Here is a 23255-nt window from a genome sequence, read left to right as displayed (position 1 = left end):
TGTCTGTGAGGCAGTGACGTGAACTGGATTGGAGAACTGGTCCAGGATAAAAATAAGTTGCATTTTCTGGTCTGCCTGTAGTGCAAATTGGTTGCCCAGTCCCATTTACTACACAGCTTCACAGACAGCTGTAAAGGTGTAAATAAGAAAGAATCCGGAGGAAAGCAGAGCCTGAGCTGGCAGTGCTACCAACAGAAATGCTTGTAAGACTGTAGTTGCAGAAGGCAAAATGGAGATTTTCTTTAGTGTGCAATGCACTGATGCAAAACACAGATTCTGTTTCTTTCTCTGGCCCTCGATGGCTTTCGTTGCTTACTCAGGGTCATTGTTCTGACCTTCAGCGTTACCAGCAAGTCACATCTCTGTTCGATGAAGACAGTGTTTCCCTCAGGTAATGCAGGTCTTAAACTTCAGTTAAATATTTGAGAACCAAGATAAATTGTTCTCTGTTCTGGAGATGATACTTTTGCAGAGTAGATCTGCCTGGCAGGCATATGGGAGATCTTTCTCATTCAAGAAGCTCTTCTGCACCATCCAGGCAAATGTAAAAATACGTGAAAAATAAACCAGAATCTGCTCGGTTGATAACATTAGTCAAAATTATTTTACTACAAAATTTGGTCACTGTTTCGTTCGATTTGTTTTTAGGGAGAGGGTGGGTCATAGATTTAATTTTGGTGCATTAAGCAAGATAATGCGTCTGCTGTTGCTTCAAGACTAGTGCTAATTGACAAAGCAACGATGATTTCAATGTAACTAGTACAGCCAGAGCAATTTTAGGATTTAAAATATTTCCAAGTCTGAGCTGTAGCTTAAGTCCCAAATCTTTCGGTTTTAATGTTGCAATAAATTTTGTGAATGGGATGCATTCAGAAGTTGGGTAAGGGCAAGGTTTGTAAGGAAGTGCTGTTTTTCTTGTGCATACCTGGGCATACTCTACTGTAGCACTCCCACTGCAGAAAGAATTCAAAAGTTTTCATTTACTTGAGAGCGTTGAAGCAAAAAATAGTCTATGCTGCCTGTTAAGAAAGAAACAAAGCTATTATAACAGAAAATATGTTGCTTGTACAGATACAGGTTATTTTGTATTTGTTTCAGACATTTGACTTTATATCTGGTAATTGACAGCTTTGTATAAATAATTCGGTCTTACTGTCATCTTTACTGTCTATTAAGTCATCTTACTTTCAGATGATCAGTTCTAAAGATAATCTATTAATAAAACACTGAAAGCATTGGTCTGAAACATCCATTTTGTTGTGTTTTCTTTCTGAACTCATTAGAAGTGTTGTGTGTTTTTTTTAAATGAGACTTTCCAATATTTACCAAGTTATATAACATCATGCTCTTATGCTATGGGTTGAACTCTAGAAATACCACATATGTTCCAAGCGTCAAACAGAATGAACAGTGTTTGTTTTAATAGTTTATGCCTATAAAGCTTGCAGCGTAAATACATGAAGTGGCATTTTTAATGAATTAATCCTTCAGCCACTGACATTCAGAAGTGGGTTAGAAACATTAGCAATGGAGCTGTCCCTTCTTGCCAACAGACAGAACCTCAGCATAGACACAAATTCTACCTAAAATTCTCTTGTCAAGTTTAACTATGCTGCTGATAATACGTAAAACTCCGTGCTTGCCCTGAATTTCTTAATTGATTTGATAGTTCTTTGAAATAGAAGAATGATGTGAAAACAAGTGTGATCTGTATCACTTTGGGATTCTAATGTGACCCTTTTCAACCTGCAGTATTTTGCTGAGGTAACCTACAGTATTCAAACCTCAGGCTTTTTTTTAATTTTTACATGAACAAAACAAATGGATGATGAAATTCAGATGTCTAATTTAATGTATTAGACCAAACAAAGAGCTTTAAATACTGACAGTTGTCCTCCCTCATTATAGGATGGGAAAGGAAACATTGACTTTATTCATGGGAAAGTCCCCTGAATTTCTGGGACTTTGCAGAAGATTACGTTTTAGAATATAAATTTACATTCATATTACATTAGAATGTCATCTTTAATCAGTGTAATCTCTAAGAACCTTCAGTCCAGTCTTACAGTATGCTGTTCTGATAAATGTGACATGTCTGTTAATATTTTCACACAGTAAAATTAACAAAGACTCTGGAGACAAATTGCTTTGGAATGGAAATATTTCAGGTAATAATGAACATGTTTATATGGTTATCTGTCTGTATCACATTCCTGCATATGCTTCCATTAAATCATACCTGGAATGTAATTTAAATTATTACAGTTAAGGAAACACCTGTATGGAGGTGATTCCTTTCTCTGTAACAGGTGTAAGATCACTATAGGTTGTATTCTTGGCCCTTGGGCTTGGAGCACTCAGGTTAACCAGACTGATGTGAGTCTGTGTAATGCTCTGGGTTTTATTTTTATTTTTCAGTAAGTTGTTCCTGATCTGCTCTGAGCACCAAAAGAGAGCTGGGTGATCTTCTATATAATTTCAAAGTAGCTTTATTTTTGTTCGCTTAAGCATTTGTCATGGACCCAGTGATCGAGACTATGTGAATCTCTGTACCACAAATACAGAGCAAAGCCTGTGCAGGAGGCACTGTTATTAAATACCCTTGTCTTAACAACATCATAGTCCTATTCACTCTCTCTAGGAGAGTAGCTCTGTCAGTCATCGCTCCTGTAGTTGTTTACAGAGAACAAGTTTCAGTAGTTTCCCCACCTCGGAGATAACCATTTATTTAATACAGAGTCTCTCCCTACAAACTGCCACAGGTTTGGGATTGCAGTAGTTCCTCCAGCTGATGCCTCTGACCTGGGATGTTTAAAGGTTGCTTGGCACGTGGATGAAGATCCTTATCAAAACGTTGTCAAATATTTCATGGAGCATTTAGGTGGGTCTTACTCTGCCAGAATGAATGATGGGGCAGTAAAAGGCTACAAGACACAGAAATGCATGTGGAGGAGAACCAATATGATCCATCTGAATGACTGGCAGGTCAAGTGGAAATCTCAAGTCCTGACAGGTCTACCCAGTGGAAAAAAGGAACACATGCACCTTCTAGATGGATCTTAGATCTTAACCTTGCTACCTTGGCATCATTTTCTGCTCCGAATACTCCTTTCATTGTTGGTAGGGACACAGTCCTCTTTTCTAACATCATCTCCTGTTTTCTCCCTGTCACTGGGGAAGAAGAAGGTCTCTGTCCGCTTGCAGAATTAGCTTTCCTTTCTGTCACTGTGGACTGCCTTAGCTCTTCTGCTGGAACGCCTTCACGTGCCAATGTTTGCTATGAAAGGAGGTGGCCCAAAATGTTCTGCTTGTTGACCAGCACAGCAGGATAAATTATTTATTTGGCATATCTAGTTAGCTGGTGGTACCAGAGCACTGTTTCTAAATTGCTCGCTGTGCCAGGCAGGTACAACCTGCCTCCTTACGTGGGGGTCATGTAGCTGCTTTAGCGTGATGCTGAGCCCGAGCTAACAACCCGTACCAACAGGTAGGGTGCACCAGCTTGGGCACAGGGCCTCGTTAGCAGAACAGAGATGTTAGCTTATTGTACCCATTGCCGTGCTCGCATTGCTTGGGTTCAGGCTGCGTTAATACACCCTATGGCTTTTAGATGGGTGCTCGTCCAGCAAGCTTGCACCACGGGCTGAGCAGGTGCCGTCCCCACCTCGCCGTGTGAGGTCCCTGCTGCTCCCAGAAGCCAGCACTGTTGGTGAGCTGCAGCATCTAGTAGCATCGCAGGGGCACACACACACAAAGGTACCTCGCTAGTCTTAGTGCGGATGTAATCCTTTTTTTATTAAAAACTGCCATCAAACTAGTGCATGCTGACAGTTTAGCATCGAAGTTAGAAGTGCAAATATGAGAAGTGGCTGGCTTCATGTCACTGCAGTCAGTTGTGCTGAGAGGTCAGCTTCAGATCTCATGGAGTCATTTATTCCTCAAGTTCTCCACCCACTGCTGCTTCAGTCAAAGGTAAAAGGAGAATTTGACTAGGGACAGAAATTAAACATCGTCATGAGTGGCTGTGCTGATTAGTAATTTGCAAGGCCTGTACCAATTGCGAAGAACTTGTTTCCAGAGTTCATGATGTATTCAGTGGGAGCATTAGCTCTGACATGCTGTCATAAAAAATCATTTGATGCCCGTATTTCATCTTGTGTTAAAGGTGTCTGTGTACAAGTGATACTGTTCAGATACATTGTTGTAATCATTTTTATTAAGTAACCAGCAGCTACACATCCCAAAGTGAGCCCCAGTGCTTTCAGCAGGCACATGGAGGAGAGAGGTGTGTATTTTGACAATTTCACATGGTTTCATTTTTGTGAAAGGCAAGCTTCTTTCTACAGGTAGTAGGAATTGCAAGAAATCAGCATAGGTTGAAAATTAGGTGCTTTTTATGTTCTAAAAATAGTAGCAGAGAAAAGATGGTAAGCTGTAGTAAAGTGCGGTCAGTTTGTATGTAAATGCACTGCATAAATATGATATTGGCAACAAACGTATAAGAACTACAAGATGTGCTGAATTCTCAGAAACAAGCAAGTTCTCATGAAGTCTCTGCAAATAGATTGTATATATTGCCCAGGACATCTATATACTACCCAGGACATCCTTAAAATCTCTGATTTCTCTAAAATTCAGTTTGCAGACATCTTTTGGGGTGTTTTTTTGGTTTTTTTCTACACATATTCACTAACGGTGTTATCACAATTCTGTTGCACATTAAGGATCACAGACGTAAAGCATGTGAATTAGTCTTTTAATACCCTAAGTGCATTCAATATGAGGACAGAGCATTTATAAATAGAACATATTTAAATATTTATGGATTATGTTTTCAATAATAATAATAATAATAGTTACCCAATGACTTTATAACCTTTCTGGGATTTGTTTTGATGTTTTGTCTAAGTGAAATCTAAGAAATTTGGGGGGAATTTCTGAATGCAAAGGGGTTAAGACAGTGGAGAGGCATTCGTGTGCTTTTCATTGTTAATGCCTTAGGAAATGCTTGCTCTGGTCTCTCCCCCCGCCTTCTACTGGGCTCTTTGCAGAAATGGTGTATTCGCATAAGACCTATCCCAACTATTAGATAAGGTATTGAAGTTTAAATAGGAAAAAGTTGTGGTTTTTTTAAAAATATGTGTATATATTATCAGTAGAATTAAAATATATAGGTTGTTTTTTTTCTAAACTAGGCACCCTTACCTTTAGTGCCCAATTCACAGTTTTGAAGGGAAAGGTTGCAATTCAGTTACGTCCCTTGGTGATTCCATATTGAGCAAGAAAAGGCAGTGTAGATTAAACTTGAATTAAATTATGTGCGTGTACCAAGTGCTTGCTGGATGCTCTTGTATTTGTTCGTAGCATCTGTGATACAAGAAATAAGTTGCAGTTAATTGCTGTCAGAGTCTCTTCTCCTTTTAAAAAGCTTGAAGGGAGAAACACGAGATACTAGTACAATGCCAAGTGTGTGGAGTCAAATCAGGAAAATCCAGCAGTGGAGAGTGTTTAAGCAGCTTTCACTCACACACCTTACCTGTGCATACTGATTCGCCATCTGCCTGGTAAATGTCAGCTTTCTTGTGTTATGCTCACAGAAAACAAAATCTAGAGGTGATCGCTGATTTCGGTGCTCGCTGCTGTAGCTGTGAGATTAGATTTTTGGTCTTCTGCCCTTGTTTTAAAATCTGCCACTGCTTTTTCTTTAGTGAAGGGGAGATTGAGCATGCAACGCAAGTAATTTGTTCCAATACTTTCATCGTTTACATATCTAAATCTATGAAGTATGAGAAATTTTCACTGACTTTGGAAGTGCAGCTACAACTGCACTAGAAGTTTTGTTGGAAAAGTCGTGAGCCAGAAAAGTTTGTTACGCATAATCGAGGCTCCTGGTTGCATTTCTTCTGTGATCTGTACGAAAATACTACACTGTGTGCCTCTCTTGCATTGGCTGTTAACAGCGTGTATTCAGTCAGCAAAGAGTTTTCAGACACTTCTCCGAGTGTCGTACTGATGTAGACAGAAGTGGGACTACAGGTATTATGTTCAGCTGATGGTCTGATTCTGCCTTGTGCAAGATCTCTTTACGGCGAGATTCAATTTTTCTGGTAAGTTCAAGATCAAATATTTTAACTTCAGTAACTTTTTCCAGCGTTTTATTCTTCAATTTGCGTGGCAGATTGCTGTGTGTGAATGCAAATAATCTGAAGACTTCCCCATTTTTGGCATTTTCAGTGGAGGTGGTTGTTGAGGCCATTCTTTTACTTCCCCTTCCACTCGGTTTGCCCGGCCCGTGCACTGCCCTGACCCGGGGCATGATCATTGAGCGGCTATGTGGTGAACCCGTTCGGAGAAGTGGGAAAAGGTAGGTTTAAGACGAAGCAGCAAACGTGGGTTGTGTTGATAGTATGACGCACAGTCTTGTCACGCAGGGAGAGGGCAGGCGGGAGCAAACACCCAGGGGGCAGTGGCAGGGGTAGTGCCAGCTTGGTTTGACAGAGAAGCTCTGGTGTAAATTGCAATTCCTGTGCCAACCCACTGTAGTCATTAGCAACAGAGAGAGATAATTACAGGCCTGTCTTGTCCTGTTGAGCATTTATTACTGGTTATTTGAAGTCCCATGTGTTAGCTGTAAATAAAATTATTTTTCTCTGAACGTTTCCCATCTGGCAGCCACTGAATGGAGTTCATAAAGAGCTGTTGAGCCGTGGCTGAAAGGGCTGCCGTGCTGCAGGGTAACAGTGGAAATGTTTACAGATTTCATGTGAATGTCCGTGATAATTACACTGAAAAGGTGAAAATAAATAATAGCTTACAAGAGCGGTGTTTGATGACCTTTTCAGTGCTTTCATGGTGGATCTGTGGCTTTATAAGGCCACATATAGTAAATATAATTACAATATAGTAAATTCGGAGTGAGTCGAATTCCTGGAACTTTGGATACTGGAGCTGTATTTGCTTTCTGAACAATCGTACTGGCCTACCTGCTATGAATAAATCTGAATACAGGGCTTGAGAAACAGGCATTGCTTCCGTTTCCCTTCCGTCAGCCCCCTTGCTGCCCCGGCCCTGGGCTGCCCTGAGCAGCTGGGTGGCTGGGTATTGAGCTGGATGGGGAACCTGATGTGGCAGCAGAGGTGGCCTCTGCCGGCGGTGGCTGGGTGAATGTCTGACTGGATGTGGCACGAGTCGGGCTCAAAATGGGCTTAGGTTTGTGGGGTCTCTGCTCTGCTCTGGCTTTGGAGGCTGTCACGTTGTTCTTCAAAATCTGGGTGTGTACTTTAATAAAACAAAACCAGAAGTCATCATCTAGCTGTGGAGGAGAAGGAGACTTTAAAGCGTGTCACTTGGTAAAGCTGTGCTTGCTCGTGAGCAGGCTGTGAGAGTATATCTGAGGTGTAAAGCCAACTATGTTGCCTCAAGGTGTAGTTATATTGTACGGCCAGTAACTGTCAGCGTAAGCATTAACTGATAACAGTGAGTTGTCACTACAATATTACTAAAGGCAAAGAAAAGAAAGGCTTGCGGGGAGAGGTAGTATATTTTACTGTGCCAGCTGGTGCAACTGAAAAGCTCAGAAAGCTTTGGGGCATTGAGGACCTTCACGTACAAAAGTGGATGGAAAGTTGTATCTGCTGTAACAGCCCCAGTGAGGTATTTTGGTTCTTGGATTTAGTGTTTGGGAAAGGACCTCCACTTTTTTTCTCCAGTCCGTCCTGGGAGGCAAAAAGCCAGCTTTGTCTGCAGAGCAGGAAAGCTCTATGGCTCATGTGAGCAAGGAGAAACCAAGGAGCAGAGCCCAACATTCAGGAGAGATGCTGGAGTTCACGAGGATATTTGGGGTAGGAGATAGAAAAAGAAGTAAGAAAGCAAGATATACGAGGGAGACCACAGACGAATCAATAGGTGGGCACTAAAGAGTGAAGAAGATGATACGAAAGCTGTGGGAAGACAGAATTATATCTTCCTGGCTCTGTAGGCAGGTGGGAGGGGCAGTAACTCTGCTCATGCTCTGAATATACAGCATTGATGCTCATTTTAAACAACAGAGATTACAGGAGTTACCATTATCTGTAGTGCACCTAGTTCAGCATCCTGTCTTTAAGATACTGAAGATCAGTAGATACCTCAAAAGATTACTGGAACCTGCAGGAATTACATGTGACATAATCTTCCCCCCTCATGAAAATAGTTACTTGAATTTTTAAGGATTAGAGATACTGATTGAAATCCTGATTCATGAGGTTTTATCTTCCCTTCAGTTCTGCACTTTTTTTTGGTACGAAATAACCACACTAATTCTGGATATTCTTGGATATTCTTGTTATCCATGTGCATGTCTAACCCCTGTTTGAATCCTGATAAATTGCTTATTGTCAGCAGCATCAGTGCTTTATTTGTGCAGTACATGAAGTATCCATTTTCATATTTTTTTAATAGATATTTTTAAATTTTCATTTTTATATTTTTAAGTTTGCCACATTTTAGCTTCGCTGTTCTTATAATCAGGCAGTGAATATTTCTAGTTTACTTACCCTGTTACTAATTTAAATATATTTTTTAGTGTTTGAAGTATTTCTTTCCTTTCTGGGGTAAATAATACAATTCTGTCCGGTCTCTTCATACAACAGGTTTTCGTTGCCCCAAATGCTTGCTTTTCCTGAACACCCGAATTCCACAGAACCCATTTTTAAGATGGGCTCCCAACCTTTGCACTGTAATCCAGCTGATGTATAGGGTCCATCTATACAAATATAATTTTTAAAGACTACCCTGTATCTTATTACTATTGCAGTCTAACACTTTAGCTTTTCTTGTCATGGACGCGTGTTAAGCAGAACTGTGAAGTGAACTATCTGCAGTAGTGCCCGGGCCCCTTTCCCAGGTTTATGCAACTAATGAGACGGGTTTATTTGGATTTTTCTACAGTGTGTGTAGTTCAGTTTCCCCTGCATTCTGCAACTGTTTGTGTTTATTAGCATCCGTCTTCTGCTGTCCTGGTGTAAATTCAGCTAGTGCAGGTAGTTACCTTCTGCTGAACTTCTTTCTCCCACTCCTGATTTGGCTAAAACAAATTACTGGGTGTCAGCTGAATGTTTCGCTGTTTGGCTCTTCACCTCCAGAGTTTCAGATCATTAGTAAGTATGTTATTAAGAAAGTATTAGTAAGTATAATACTAGCTCTTTTGAACTAATAAAGAAAATTGTGTATTACATAAAAGTCACGGGTTAAACTGTCTCTAACCAGGTAATCTCATCAGCTTTCTTAACCTGTGTTCAGAGTTCATAGCCGGGGTGTTTTAGGCAAGTAGACTCTGGTTTTCCGACTGTGGTTGTTAATAGCTAACCGTTTTTTCAGTTAGTTTCATTTAGAATACTTGGTTCAAGACGAACTACAGCAATTACTAATTTCTTCTCAAAGTGGGGGTGTGTCCTCTCCTGGCAAGATGGAAAGTAGCCTGGAAACAGAGGAGTGAGAAGAAAGTGTGCTCCCTGTGCTCCCATATTCCTTCCCTGCCCCGGACGCTTGTTCCCCACCAGGACACTTTCAGATCCCTGCCTCCATTCGAGAAGTCACGGTGTGGTGGCTGCCGGGGAAATCAGTGCCAGCGAGCGGAGTGTGCCACTGCGAACAGGGCAGGAGGAGCAAAAGGGTGGGGTGGTGGGGTGGGTCTGAGCACCCACAAGAACAGAAAGACACGGGGTGCTGGTCAGCAAAGGTCGTCTAGACTAGGGATATATGAGAGCTGAAAAAGGATGTGTAAGGATTGGCATTCATTTGTGTGTGTGCAGAGGTTATGGTTTCAAACCAAACATCTCATTTCTTACTTTGTAAATTGCAAAAACTAATAGGAATTGACAACCTTCATTTCAGCCATCGTGGTCTTATCCCTACGCACAGCTTAGTAAGTATTTATGTTCTAGGTGCCTGGTCTTGTATATCTTGGCAATCTTAATCATACCGTACATGAAACAATGCAGTAGTCAGTGTATCTGGAATATGACATCGTGATGCTCAAAAATCTGATTCCTTCTTTTTCTCACAAGTTATTGTAAAAGGTAGTAGTGAAGATGTTAGAATACAAATACTGTGATGTATAAGTGCAAGGTAAATTGAACCAAATGCAAGAGTACAAATAATATGAGACTAAGAGCTTGTCCAAAAAATACAAGTCACGTTGGAAACTCACTTAAACTGCATGTGTCAAGATGCAAATCTTGCAGGCAGCTTCCTGCGTTCCTTGGTTGCTTACTGTATGTTATGAGGAGGTTCCTTTTAGGTGTTTGCAAGTCACATTAAGAATTTGATTCTGAAATATTGGTGTTGTAGAGGAGGGAGTACCTCAAACAGTTAATGCTTGTGCTGATTAGACATGCAAAAGATGATGCAAGTGTAGAAACCAAGCTTGTAAAACCAGAGGTCCTTTGCTGAATAGTGTATGAGAGGATTGGAAATTCTTCCTAGGAAAACATTTTGAATTTGGCAACATCTACCTTTGCGAACATTGCTAAATACCTGGTTCAAGAGACTCCTCACTTGCACATTTCATCTATTTCTAATCCCATTTGTATAGCAATTGACTCCATACTGGAGTCACGATTTCTATCAGCAAACAAAAGCATTATTAGTTTTGCAACATACTTGAATTTGTAGCTGGGAAATAGTTTTTTCAAGTTCTTTTCAGGTACTTGGCTGGGAGATGTTGCTGATGCAGAAGTTGTGCTCCTGAAAATGGTTCCAATGAGGTAGTCTTTTGGCTGGAGTCACCATGATACATGCATAGGAATTGGGAGAAAGTTGTTCATTTGCTTAGCTTGGACAAACTGGCTGATACTCGCAAAAAAATGATAAAACTAGATACCTCCGTAAAAATTATAAAAATCAAAGGGAAACCTAGGGTAATCTAATTTGCAGTTTGCACTTTTGAAAATGCAGGATACTCAAAAAAAAATTGGGCATATAAATGGAGGACTAAGACTGTTAAAATATAACTTGTGTGCTAAAGTTGGGATAGAAAACCACTTAAGCTGTTGTCATTAATGAAGTCTTTAGGAACTGTTCGGTAATGTATATTACAAATACTAATAGTGCATGGGTTTTCTTTTGTGTTTTCTGGAAGATGAAATGCAACATGGAGAAGACTTGGTACTGTAGGAAAGAGAGGGGTTATTATATTTGCATGGACACAGGCTATTCTTGAAATTCTTACAAAAATTGTAACGTCTAGACTACTTAAAATGCAGTGAGTTTACAACTACTTTCTTTCATGGCCAGTTTACCAGTATATACATATAAATAGAGTATTATTTATCTGTGAGCATTTGTCGGGCTAATACCTGGTTTATGTGGGACAAAAATCATGGCAACAGGGAGAGGCATAACAAAATTTCAGGTGTTTAGAAGAATTTAATTTGCTTTTTCCAAATATTTGTAAGTTTTCTTTCATTGTTTGTTTTCAAGGAAAATCAGGTTTAATTCTTTTCCTTCTTTTCATTTCCTAAGAGTTTCTAAAATGATGTTGGAACTAAATATTTGGTACTTAAACATTTCAGTGTTCACACACACACACACACAAGCTCATTTGAACAGTCACTTTCAATACTAAATATACAGATTTTTATTTATATACATTGACTTGCTTTCTTTTGATGTGAGATGCAGCTACTACTTTGAAATGCTGTTTTATCTTTGTTGATTAGCAATCGTTTACTGTAAGACAGAAATTTCATATTACACTCAGGGTTGAAGTGGGACTCTGCTGCTTTAGGCAACACGTCTCCAAAGAGCGTTCTCTTTCCTGTAAGACGCAAGTATAGTTTGCATTGAAATGGAAGTTTCCCTGACTTTGTGTTTAAAATGAAACGTCTTGAATGTGCGTCATGGTACCACCACCTGTATTGACACTTCTAAGTCTTTTCCTCGGGGGGCCAGTAAAGTTGAGCAAGGAGAGGAGCATTTCTCCTTCTTTCCACCTTTCTTCTGATCTGAGCATCCTCTGCCTCCAGGCCCTTTCCCAAAGCAGAAATGCTCTCCTGGTTGTTTTGCTCCAGCTCTGGGGAGAGGTGTGCTGCCTTAGGGTAGCCAGAGGCCTGAGTAGATTGGGCAGCACAGGGTGGTCCACAGAATTAGTATTGTGGCTATGGAGGTAATATCCCTTCTTAATATTTGGTATTTGGAGTTCTGTATAAAACAGTGGTATTGCTATATCACCATTGGGAGTGTTTCCTTGTATTTTGAAGTTCATTTTTATATATTAAATATTTTCATATCAGTATTTAAAGAAGAACTGAAAAGTAATTTTCACAGATCAGTGCAGAATTTAACATTCATTGCACTCTGCCTACGTGCACGGTTTTGGAAGTTATGCAACCTCTTTTTATAGACTTGTGTATTCTGGTGATCTAGGCTTGCTCAGTTACTGCTTAGAAATATAAGTGTATTAGGAGCTATATATGATACAAAACTTAGGTCATGACAAACTACTATGTACCTCTAAATATAACAATGTTTATTTGCAGTAAGGTTCAAGTAGAAATGGCTTCCATTGTTATGTATACTGACTTTAAAAGTACCAAGTAGCAAAGACTAAGTTACTGTGACGTAGGGCCATACACAGTCTGGTTGTGGAAAGGATTTGTGTGGAGATGTTGCGTATTTAGTTCAGACAGAAGAAGGCTGAAAACCAAGTGCCCAACACAGAAGCAGTTGCTGTGGGTTATCTGCAAACTGCAGTTGCGGGGGAGAGGGAGGGCCGTAGCAGGGCATATTGTCACCTCGGCATTGAGGGAGTGCCCTTCCTGACAGAGGGCCGGTCGTTATTCCAAATTGCGGAGGTACTAGGTCATCATAGTGCAATTGCTCAAGCAATTTTTTTAAGATGAGCAAAACGCATTTTTTCTCATCTCGTTATTGGAGGAGACTGGACCTGTTTTTCAGAAACATTACACACAGAAAAATCAACCTGAGGCAGACACCTGGCATGAAAAAAATTTGCCTGAATGCTAATAGTTTGGCAACATTTTAATGAGCAAATGAAAACAGTATGTAGTAATGGGAATTCAGCTGCAGCGATTGCTACCAGATCCACCAAGAATAATGGACTTGCATACCAACCCAGACTTACGACAAATATTGTGATTGTAGGTAACTAAATGACCATGGAATCTGGAGCAGAGAACCAGCAGAGTGGAGATGCAGCCGTTACAGAGGCAGAAACCCAACAGATGACAGTACAGGCACAACCACAGATTGCAACGTTAGCCCAGGTATAAAATCATATGGTGTAATAGTTTTACCTATTGGATAATTTTTTTAAGAGGGATAATGTCTGCTCATGGGCCCGAGAGAAGGTTCCATTGATATGATTCTGAAACAGGTGCGATGTATAGTTGCTTTAATACTTGTCTTCACATTTTTAAAGCAGTAGAGATTTTCAATTTCCCATCACACTAGGCTGTGTTACTTCTGAAGAACTGTATGTGTGTAAACTGTGTAATGTTAACAGAATAATGAATTAAAATATTTCTAGCATTCTTTACCACAACCATACCACTGAAAGGTATTTTTTTCAAAACATGTAATTTACTGTCTTTTTTATATTGAATGGATTGTTTTGCTGTTATGTTTTCTGTTAGAAACTTGTCTATAGCAGTCAGTTTAATTCTGAAGAAAACAAACTGAAAATATAGATAAATAATGCAGCAAACACAACATCTTATCAGATGGGATTAATATTATAAACATTATAGTCAAGTGGAACAACCTGGCATTTGACAGCTCATGTTATCCTGTTGTCTCCAGAATTTCACAGAATTGTTGGCTGTTTAGAGAGACAGTAGTAGATCATTTATTATCCCCAAATTGTTTTGGAGAGACAAGAAATGTGATCCCAGCTACATCACTAATTTTGGAACCCGGTTTCATTCTTGGATACACTGTTTGACAGAAGCAACTCCATTGTGTAAATGAGTACAGAATCTGTTCAGCTCTCTTCTGTAACCATTCAAACCCATTTAAAACCATTTAAAACTATTTGCAGTCTGCAAAGAACAAACAGGTTTTTTAGATCTTCTAGTTTGGGGAATTGAGTGTCTTTTAAGTGGCACAAGTGTTAAATCACTTACCATTTTATAAATGATTAATGTCTTTTTAAAGTCATTACACCTTTTGGTAAACCAGAGATAGTACACTTCCATTCAAGTGATAGCATAGGGATTGGAGCTGTTGAAATGCACAGGGTGATTTTGTTCAGTGAAGCTGTAGTGTGAATTTACAGGACACCAGCTGCCCTGCACCAGCTTGCCTCTTTGGGCAGTTTTCTCACTGTCTAACTTAGGCACAGGATGTAGGTGGTGTGAATAACACTTCAGTGTGAGCGGAGTGGAAATAGTTTATTTCTCTTGCAAAACCAGTGAACTGCTTCTCACTTGGTATGCATTAAGATTTAGTCCAGAGAAGCAAGAATGTTTTAAAATCGTGTGCTAACATACTAACCTCCAGGTAGCTGAACTTACAGATATATGTAGTGGGTTGAATGCACTTTACTTGGGCAAAATTACTCCAGTACTTGAATGAGAATTTTTTCCAAGTAAGAAAAAGCTATACAGCTATGGTTAAAATCCATGTGAACCACAAAGAAATATTTTTCCTAATTTCCTCTGTTGTCATTCACTGTATTGTTTGCACCTTAGCTTTTCCCCAGGCTTTATATTCCTTGTGGAGGTGATATAACAGTCTAAACATAATTCCTTGTCTTCTTCACATCAATGTTATGTTATTATGATATTTTTAATATGTGAAGTGGCAGTGTTTGGCATTAGGGAGTGCCCTCAGAGGCTTAGGCAAATCTAAATAACTAATTATGTCAATTTAATTCTTTCATTATCTCTTGTAAGGTCACCCCTCTTGTAAGCTTAGTTTAATTGCTGCGTTTTTAGTGAGTTCACGGTAGTTTTCAGAGTCAAAAGGAAACTCGTTCTAGTTCCACAAGGTATGAGTCAGAGACATCTGCGGAAGTTACACTCTGCTGTTGGCTTAATCCAACCACAGAGTGGCCTCCGGTTGATCAGCTTTGCTGTCATTGCCAAGGACTGTTTAGTCAGACATGCATTATTAAAAAAGGTCTCTTGGTGAAGGAATATAATTTGCCAGAGGAAAGTATGCTCATGTTAATCTCAGCCCCAGTTTCTCTCAGATGTGAGTTAAGTACTGCCATGTAATGCTGCAGCCGTTTTCATAAAAAAGGAAGGTAAAGGCAAACACAAATTTGTGGATTAGGGAGAGACAGCTGTGGAGGAGAGGGGTCTACATGTAATTCCCCTTAACTTTGTTATTAAGCAAGATTTCCTTGTAAGTCGCGGATGTTTACGGAAATTCAGCGATCAGCTACTGCAGTTTTTTGAGAACCATGTGTTCATGGGGACAGCAGAGGATTTACTTCTGCATTCGGTACATAGCAGCTCTTTGAGATTAGGTAGGATGGCAGTGCAGCCCTTTCTCTCATTGTAGCTACATGGATCGAAATTTCTTGAAAATGCCGTTAAACACTGGAGGATTGTTAAGTTTTCCAAACTTGGGTGTCTAGGAGAAGGCTGGCTAGTCAGCGACCCGTGACCTGGCTGAGGTCTGCCAGAGCAGCTCACGCTTGCCTGCAGTCCTTCCCTGAGGGCTACGATGGTGTGAGTCAGGCGCGAACCAAGGGCTGCGTGCACTGGTACGGCAGCCCTAGCACCCTCCTGCTTTTCGGGAGCCCCCCAGGCGTGAACACGTGCGTTGTGTCACCAGACAGCTGCTGAGTACTGGATGTGCACCAGGGCATCTGCCTAGCCACATAGCAACCTTGGTGCATGGCCCTTCAGCCGCCCATAATAGTTCTTGTGACCTGCCGGAGTGAGACTTCCCCGCGTGACATGAACAGCTTTGTGTGGGTATCGCTGTCCTCGGAGCCTGAGCCGCTGCGCAGGACGTGCGTGGCTGTGCACGCAGTGCTAACGTACTGTGCTGAAGTCGTTAGCGTACCCCTGTCGGGTAGCCACTATGTCTACAGGTCTGTGCTGGAGAAACAAAGTTGTGTTTAGGAACTGAGGGTTCAAAATGTGGGCCATTTTTCCTCATAGAAATAACTCTAAGACTAGAGTTTGTGTTGACCCGTTACACTGAATCACAGTAACTGCCTACAAACCATTTGTTTCCACTGCAAACCCATGGATTTTCTGTCTGAACACACGGTCAGTTTTCTTTATTTAAATGGACTTTGCCAACTACTCAATATGGTTTAGTCTGTAGAAAGTCTGAAAGGTATGACTCCCAGGAAATTTTAACTTCTTACATCTGCAAACACTTTGCGTTTTCTTGAGTGACAACAAAAATAGCTCCACTCCTATATGTTTCTGCCTTTGACTCAGCAGTGTCTGTAGGAGTACACCCAAGTCCTAGCAATATCTAACTGAAGTAAGCGAAAGGTAATAATGTGTTTTTATTAGGTTACCTCAAAATAGAGACAGTTGTGTTTTTCTCATTCTTTTCAGTGGTTTTACAAGCGATGTTCTGAGCCTGCAGAAATTCTGCATTAGATTAATTTGTAAAGTAGGTCAGATGTTGGGCTTAGGCAGTTCAGGGGGTTTTATATTAGGCTGAAACATTTGGGTCATCTAACTGGAGTCTAGAAGAGACAATTCTTTCACCAAAAAGTGTTCTTGGTAGTGAAATAAGAAGATTTTGCAATAACCTAATTTCTGCTCACTGTCTCTTCTTTGCAGGTATCTATGCCAGCAGCTCACGCAACGTCTTCTGCGCCCACGGTGACCTTAGTTCAGCTGCCCAATGGGCAGACGGTTCAAGTGCATGGAGTAATTCAGGCTGCCCAGCCGTCAGTTATTCAGTCTCCACAGGTCCAGACAGTTCAGGTACTGACTGAAGAAAATTCCTATTACATGAATTGGGCCTTTTGAATGTTCCTGCCACTTCACTGGTTTCTAATGCGTTTGTGTCCTGGATTGTGTTTTTGCTTATATAAACTTTAAGAGCGTGTTGAAGGCAAAAACTGTACAGTATTTGCTACTCTGTGACTTTTTTCCTGTTCTGGTTTAACCACTTTTCACTTTCAAACGTCGCTGAGTTTCATTTCCCTCTAGAATTTGGTTGGTGAGTTTAACAGCTTCATGGTTTTTCTTACAATATTAGTCTACTTTTTTCTCTACAGTATTTTCATACATCTTTATAAAGTAAGAGTTCATACTATTCAGAAGTGAACAAAAGGGGTGGGGTTTTTTTATAATGTAACCTTTAGTCATTAATGAGGCTGATATTCTGGGATGAGAGTCTTTGCTGCTTAGAAAGTATTTGCATTGGTTTACAAAACAGATGTCTGTATGTTAATAGTCCTTAAAATAAACGTATCAGTCCTCTAATAAAAATGGTTTTAAAATTTGCCTCTTGAATGTTGTTTGCTTTGTAAAGCCTTAGCATTTTCTCTTCTGTAAAACAAGACAGATAATGCAGTATGATGAGATAGCTTGAAGACATAGGAGACAAGTAGTCTGAAATCTTTAAAACCTGTAACTTTAAGCCTGTATTACTGAACGCAGAAAGAGAAATTGTTTGGCATCCAGCAGCTACACAGGGCAAGGACTGTACATCATGCCTTTGCTATTAGTACACTGAGCTCAAAAAAAGTTTAATTTTGAAGAGTAGACATTGTGACTAGTTGATACAGATATTTAGCTGGGTATTATTTTAAAAAATAATAAGGCATGCATAATTTAAAACTAGGTCATTCTGATAATAATCTTTGTTTACTCCTTGTCAGCTTTAGTGCTGGGTTTCTGGCAGGCTCTACCCTCCTCAGCTATTGGAGTCAAAAGTGTAGAGTTTTACTCTATCAGAGGTGAGCAGTTTTCAGATAAGTGCACAAGTTACTAGCCCAGGGGTGGAAGATAAGAGACTGGCAATGAAACCATGCTTGGAATTCACCTGGCTCAGTGCAAAGCCAGAACCTGTTTGGAATGCTGCGATATTCAAAGCCCTGTGGTTCACAGTCAGCCGTGGACCAATTCAGGCCCACTATCTGATAACTGTGAGATTTGGGCGCCAGCAAGCTTTTTGAGCCTTTAGGAATCTTCCCTACAGTGCATAAAATGTCAGGTTGTGAGCTATGTTTCTCATGCAGACATTTCTCTATTCACTATCTATCGTTAGCTTTTGTATATTTGTCACATGACTGTAGTCTTTTGGAAAACAGTCTCTGTTTTTATGTATTGGAGATGTTTTTACATTTTTTGCACACTTGAAATTTAAAATTATTGAAATATGATGGATACAAACATTTTAGCTTTCCTTCATAAATCTTTGTCCTTTTTTAGCACAGATGTTCAGAATTGCAGCACTGCATTATTTTTTAGCATCTTCATGTATGACATTTTCCTGACAATTTCCCCCCCCAAAAGGCAGTCTCTCTGTAACATATCTAGCCCATTATTTATAAATCAACGTTTTTCAACTTCACTATTTTGCTCTTTGTTTCCAAATGTTTCTGCTATCTTAATTTGGTTTTAGTTTTTCTCTCCCTCAATTTTACTAAAAAATCTTTCTTTGTTTCCTTAAAATGGATGGAAACATGGAATCATGGAAAGCAAAAGGTGTATGGAATTACTGTTTATATTTTCGTATTGGAGTTTTTAAATTATAAAGGACATTCTCACAGGTAGATAACTGACTATGGTCATTCTTCACTGGATCTGTTACTAAACAGCCTGCCCTTTCTGTTCATTGCCTAGGTAGAAGCACTGTAGAATACTTGCATTGTAATGTTTTTCGCAGGATGTCAACATTTCCTTAAAATAAAGACATTGGAAGTGTCTTGTTAAGTTTGATTGCTGTTCTTATTTACAGATCTCCACTATAGCAGAAAGTGAAGATTCACAGGAATCAGTAGACAGTGTCACAGACTCACAGAAAAGAAGAGAAATTCTTTCCAGACGACCCTCCTACAGGTAAGGAGGTTAAAAGCCAAAGCATTTTGCTTGATGGGTGCATTCTTCACGTGGGGAGACAAAAAGTGTGATTGTATAGTTATTTTTAGATTTACCATTTAACTGAAATCTCTCTTCTGCAATGTCTGTCCGTGGAATAGGATGTAAAGAGATAAGCAAATAGGAGGAGGAGGAAGAAACCTCAGCTGTTACACTCAGTTAAGACAGAAATGAGCTGAGCATAAGCTAATTGCCAAATTTGTGAAACATTGAGGTATCATTGTGCTAGGTGCCTTAGAGATAGTTTTAATGGATACTAAATACATGAAATACACTAAAGCTTTGCAAGAAAGTGGCTTCTGTGTAATCTGCAGTCTGCAAAAAATCAACGCTATTGTTTTTCATTATTGTTGAAATGCTAGCAGCAATCAAACTTAATTCCTTTCTCCCATGAGACTTTCCATGAACGTGTGGTGATCTGTGGCTCAGAGAGAATTTCTGCTTGAGCAAAATTGGTTGTGTTTGAAATTTAAGAAGTCAGGGTATGAGTTGAATGTAGTGATAGGCATCTAGTATCTTTAGTTGTCATGGCAAATACTTCTGCGGTAAGACCAACTGAGGTGTTCCTTCACATGGTGTTAGTCATATGTTACTTTATTAATTAAGCCTTTGCACGGCTTTTTCTGGCTGTACTAAACCTCACTTTTCATTCTTGAAACATGCTAAATAGCATTAAGTGCAGGATTTAAGTGACCTGTGGATTCTTACTGCTTCAGAAATTCAGATGTTCCTTTTTTCTTTATGAGCATGGCCTTAGAAATATAAGCTAGACTCTAAGCCTGAGCATATCTCACCCTTTTTTTTTTTTTTTAGCACTTGCAGATTATTTTCTACCTTGTCCAGCAGCCTTCAAGGCTGTTCTGCTGAAGATAGTGAAAGTCATTGCTGAAAATCCCTAGCCATAATAGATCTGGGAAAATATTTTTATTTGTGAGGAGCAGTGTTGCTAACTTCAAGGCTGCCACAGACTTCCTTGCAGTCTGCTTCTGCAGTGAGACACTTGCTTTTACTATATATGGAAGAATGGCTGTATATCATGAGACAACAGAGCTAAGTAAACAAGCAGCAAAACTGAGAAGAGGGGACTTGTGCGTGCTAACTTCTCATTGAGATGGACTCCTTTGCACGCACTGATGCCACACCACAGCCTCTGTCCTCAAACCAGATTCTGGTGACTCAGCAAAACTTTGTAATTTTAAAACTTGTATATGCAGCTCAGACTCTGGGCCGGCGTAGGGGCCATGTCAGAAAGACTGAGCCAGACTACAGCTGTGTTTAGTGAGTTCCCAGTTGGCATTATTCAAGCTGCTGTAACTGGCCCCAGAGACAAGACAGGTGCAGATAGGTTCACAGAATTGAAGAGCTATACCTCTTCCTCAGAAACTCCACCTTGATCCTGCTACTGGAGTACATCATGTGTTCCCCATGTTGGTTTATAGCTCCTATACTTGTAAAGCTGCCACTTCACCTTCTATCTTAAATCCACCTTTATGATGGCAAACGTAGGTTTTAACCACCAGATCATATCTGACATGAGCTTAAAAAGTGGTGAGCTGTAGTTTCTTCTATTTTGAGCTTCTTGGGTTTTGTTTCTCATCCTCCCTGCTCTCTCTCTATTTTTTCATCTGTTTTGTCCACTAGTTTTTCTGGTCTAACACCTGATTGCAAACTCTCTGGATGGGAATTTTTTATTTGTGCAAGTGGTGCTTGGCTTAGTGGAGTGCTTGTGCAATGCCGGGGTTCCTGCATGCACAGAGTCAAAACAGCAACAGCAAAGCTCTGTTTGTCAAGTTGCTTAGCAGAGTGACTGCTCTCCCCAAATAGCTCCACACAGATGTTTTGGCTCCCAAAGCCTTAGGAGCCCTATTTAAGAAATGAGTGTTGTCTTGGAGCTTGGGGTCTACAGCTGTGTTTGCTTCATCACACTTTGAGTTCTAGTGACACTCCACAGGAAAACATATGAGGAGAATTACAAAAAATGTTGTCCTTTACCTAAGTAGCATTTTGCAGTGCCATAGAATATGCCAGCAGTGAAAAGGGCTTGACAGTCCTCTGAGGGACAGTGTTTAGTCTCACTGATGCAAACTGCAGTAACTGCTGTGGTGAGTCTTACAGTCATGTTCAGTGGGACCTGTAGCAGTGATGTTTTAGCAGTTTTGGCTTTGGGTAATTAACCCATGGAAGTAATTAAACAAACTGTTTTTTCCTTTACCCGTGCTAATCTCACAGCTTTCTCAGGCAGGGCACCTGTAAATATCACTGTATCACTTCACTCAAACACTGGGCATTGTCTCCCAGGCAGGTGTTAGATTATAAACTGGTTGCTCTTTACAAGCATTTCTGCTAACTTCCTTTATACTCAGCTCTCTGGCTGAGGCCTTCACGGCCTCTGAAACGGAGCAGTTCCCCTGATGTAAGTGAAGAGATAGGCTTTTACATACTTTTGCTTTCTTCAAATCTTTATGTGGCTAAAGGCAGGAAACGGGTAAAAATGGATGAGAAAGAAACATGTTTTTAAGAAAAAGGGAAAGTTGTGATAGCTGCATCTTGGGTTGAGAAGAACCTGTTGAGAGGCACCTGTATCTTGTGTTGATAAGCACAGCTGTTCTGTGCTGGCTCCCTTGCCCATCTGTGCACGGCACTTTGAACAATCCTCTCCAATAAAAGTTTGAAGATAGTGCGGGTTTTTCATTCTGCACCCGTATTTTCCTTGCTGGCTTACTGCACTTTTCAGTTTTCTCCAGCATTATGTATCAAATAGACCTTTTTTTTTTTTTCAATTTTTATTAAAATCTCTACAACACACTGTCTTTGCCAGAAAAATTTTGAATGACTTGTCCTCAGACGCCCCAGGAGTGCCAAGGATCGAAGAAGAAAAGTCTGAAGAGGAAACGGCAGCACCTGCCATCGCCACTGTTACGGTGCCAACTCCCATTTACCAAACCAGCAGTGGGCAGTACAGTATGTAGTCTGAATTTCTCAGTGGTGCTAGTAAGTGGGGATGAGAAGATGAAGAGCTATTCTTTCTATAACTGTTTGGACTAGGACAAAGCAGGAGGTGAAAATAAGATTACTTTAATTTGACTGTTTGATAACCATGCCTTTTAAACATTCCTATTGTAAGTATTTGAAATGTTCAATTAACATTCTGGGACTGCTTGCCAATTAGTGCAGCTAATGCATCCTGAGGCAGAGTATGAATTAACCATAATGCTATTATAAACTTTTTAACTTCAGGAACCAGATGAGGTAATTCAGAAGTTTCTTTTTTTCCTGGCAGATTACTAATCCTGGTTCACAAAATTGTAACCTCATTAATAGAAAAAACATTACAGTCTGCAGTTACATTTTTAGAAAGTCCTGAAAAAATAAGAACTTCAGCAACCTTATTTAAAATATGTAATAAATACACGTTTCTGTGTTTTCTTTATTCATTTGATTTTATAGATACAGTGCTTTTACTTAAAGGATTGAGGATACAGCAGTAAAACCAGAATTCACACGCTGTCTCACACAAGCAAACACAGTATTAAATATACAAAAGGCAGAAAGAACTACTTGTTTACATCTTTCTCTTAAAATCTCTTTAAAATTTTGTATCTCTGTTTACTCCTTAGCCCCTTTGCCTAATACCCTACTTAATTTTATTGAAACTGATATGGTTAACTCTGCTTTCCTACCATAACTGTAAAATAACTGCTTGTGCAGATATTTGAGATTTTGGTGTGTCTGTGTATAGGAACACAGTGAAATTCTGTGGAATCACGAATGAGGGGTGATGTCTCAGTACACCTGCATGACAGGATTGAGAGAAACAAAGGAAAAAACCCGACAAAGTAAGAGTGCTTGAAGGAAAAAAAAATATGTGAAACTGGACCTTTATGAATGAAAACACTGCTAGGAGGGTGCTGAGGAAGTTGTAGAGAAGGGGGGATACAGTCAGAAGAAAAAATGCCAAAGCAAGAAGAAAGTGAAATACAAAATGGATAGCAATAGCAGCAGAGGAGACTGAAGGGCATAAAGCATGGAAGAGGAGAGGAATTTCAGATGGGAAGAAAAAAGAAAGGATTGAGGAAAAGACCTAAACCAACCAAGAAGAAAATCTTAATTAACAAATTTAAAAGTATTCCCTGGGGGAGGATTGTAGCTCCTCTGTGTGATGCTTTATCAGAGAAACTAATTTGTGTTTTACGCTCTGTTTTTTGGCCCCCCAAAAATATGGGTTTA

At 39.9% G+C, this 23255-nt stretch overlaps 1 protein-coding gene across 1 annotated transcript; it reads left to right on the top strand.

Annotated features, from left to right (window-relative positions):
• Positions 1–13151: 13151 nt before the first annotated feature.
• Positions 13152–22559, top strand: CREB1 (cAMP responsive element binding protein 1). Its single transcript, XM_009586562.1, has 4 exons — positions 13152–13265; positions 16758–16904; positions 18889–18989; positions 21847–22559. The coding sequence occupies exons 1-4, from the start codon at positions 13152–13154 to the stop codon at positions 21995–21997; spliced, it is 513 nt and encodes a 170-aa protein (XP_009584857.1). The 3' UTR covers positions 21998–22559.
• The last annotated feature ends 696 nt before the right edge of the window (positions 22560–23255 follow it).

Source organism: Fulmarus glacialis, unplaced genomic scaffold (genome assembly GCF_000690835.1).
Source record: "Fulmarus glacialis isolate BGI_N327 unplaced genomic scaffold, ASM69083v1 scaffold18111, whole genome shotgun sequence".
Taxonomy (NCBI): Eukaryota; Metazoa; Chordata; class Aves; order Procellariiformes; family Procellariidae; genus Fulmarus; species Fulmarus glacialis.
This window is presented reverse-complemented; position numbering and strand designations above follow the sequence as displayed.

What these genes read in the sequence shown, in the direction of transcription:
- CREB1 (XM_009586562.1), top strand. Translation starts at nt 13,152, where the DNA reads ATGACCATGGAATCTGGAGCAGAGAACCAGCAGAGTGGAGATGCAGCC. An exon ending in CACAGGTCCAGACAGTTCAG is followed by an intron (nt 16,905 to 18,888) that starts GTACTGACTGAA and finishes TCTTATTTACAG; the next exon opens with ATCTCCACTATAGCAGAAAG. An exon ending in TCCAGACGACCCTCCTACAG is followed by an intron (nt 18,990 to 21,846) that starts GTAAGGAGGTTA and finishes TGTCTTTGCCAG; the next exon opens with AAAAATTTTGAATGACTTGT.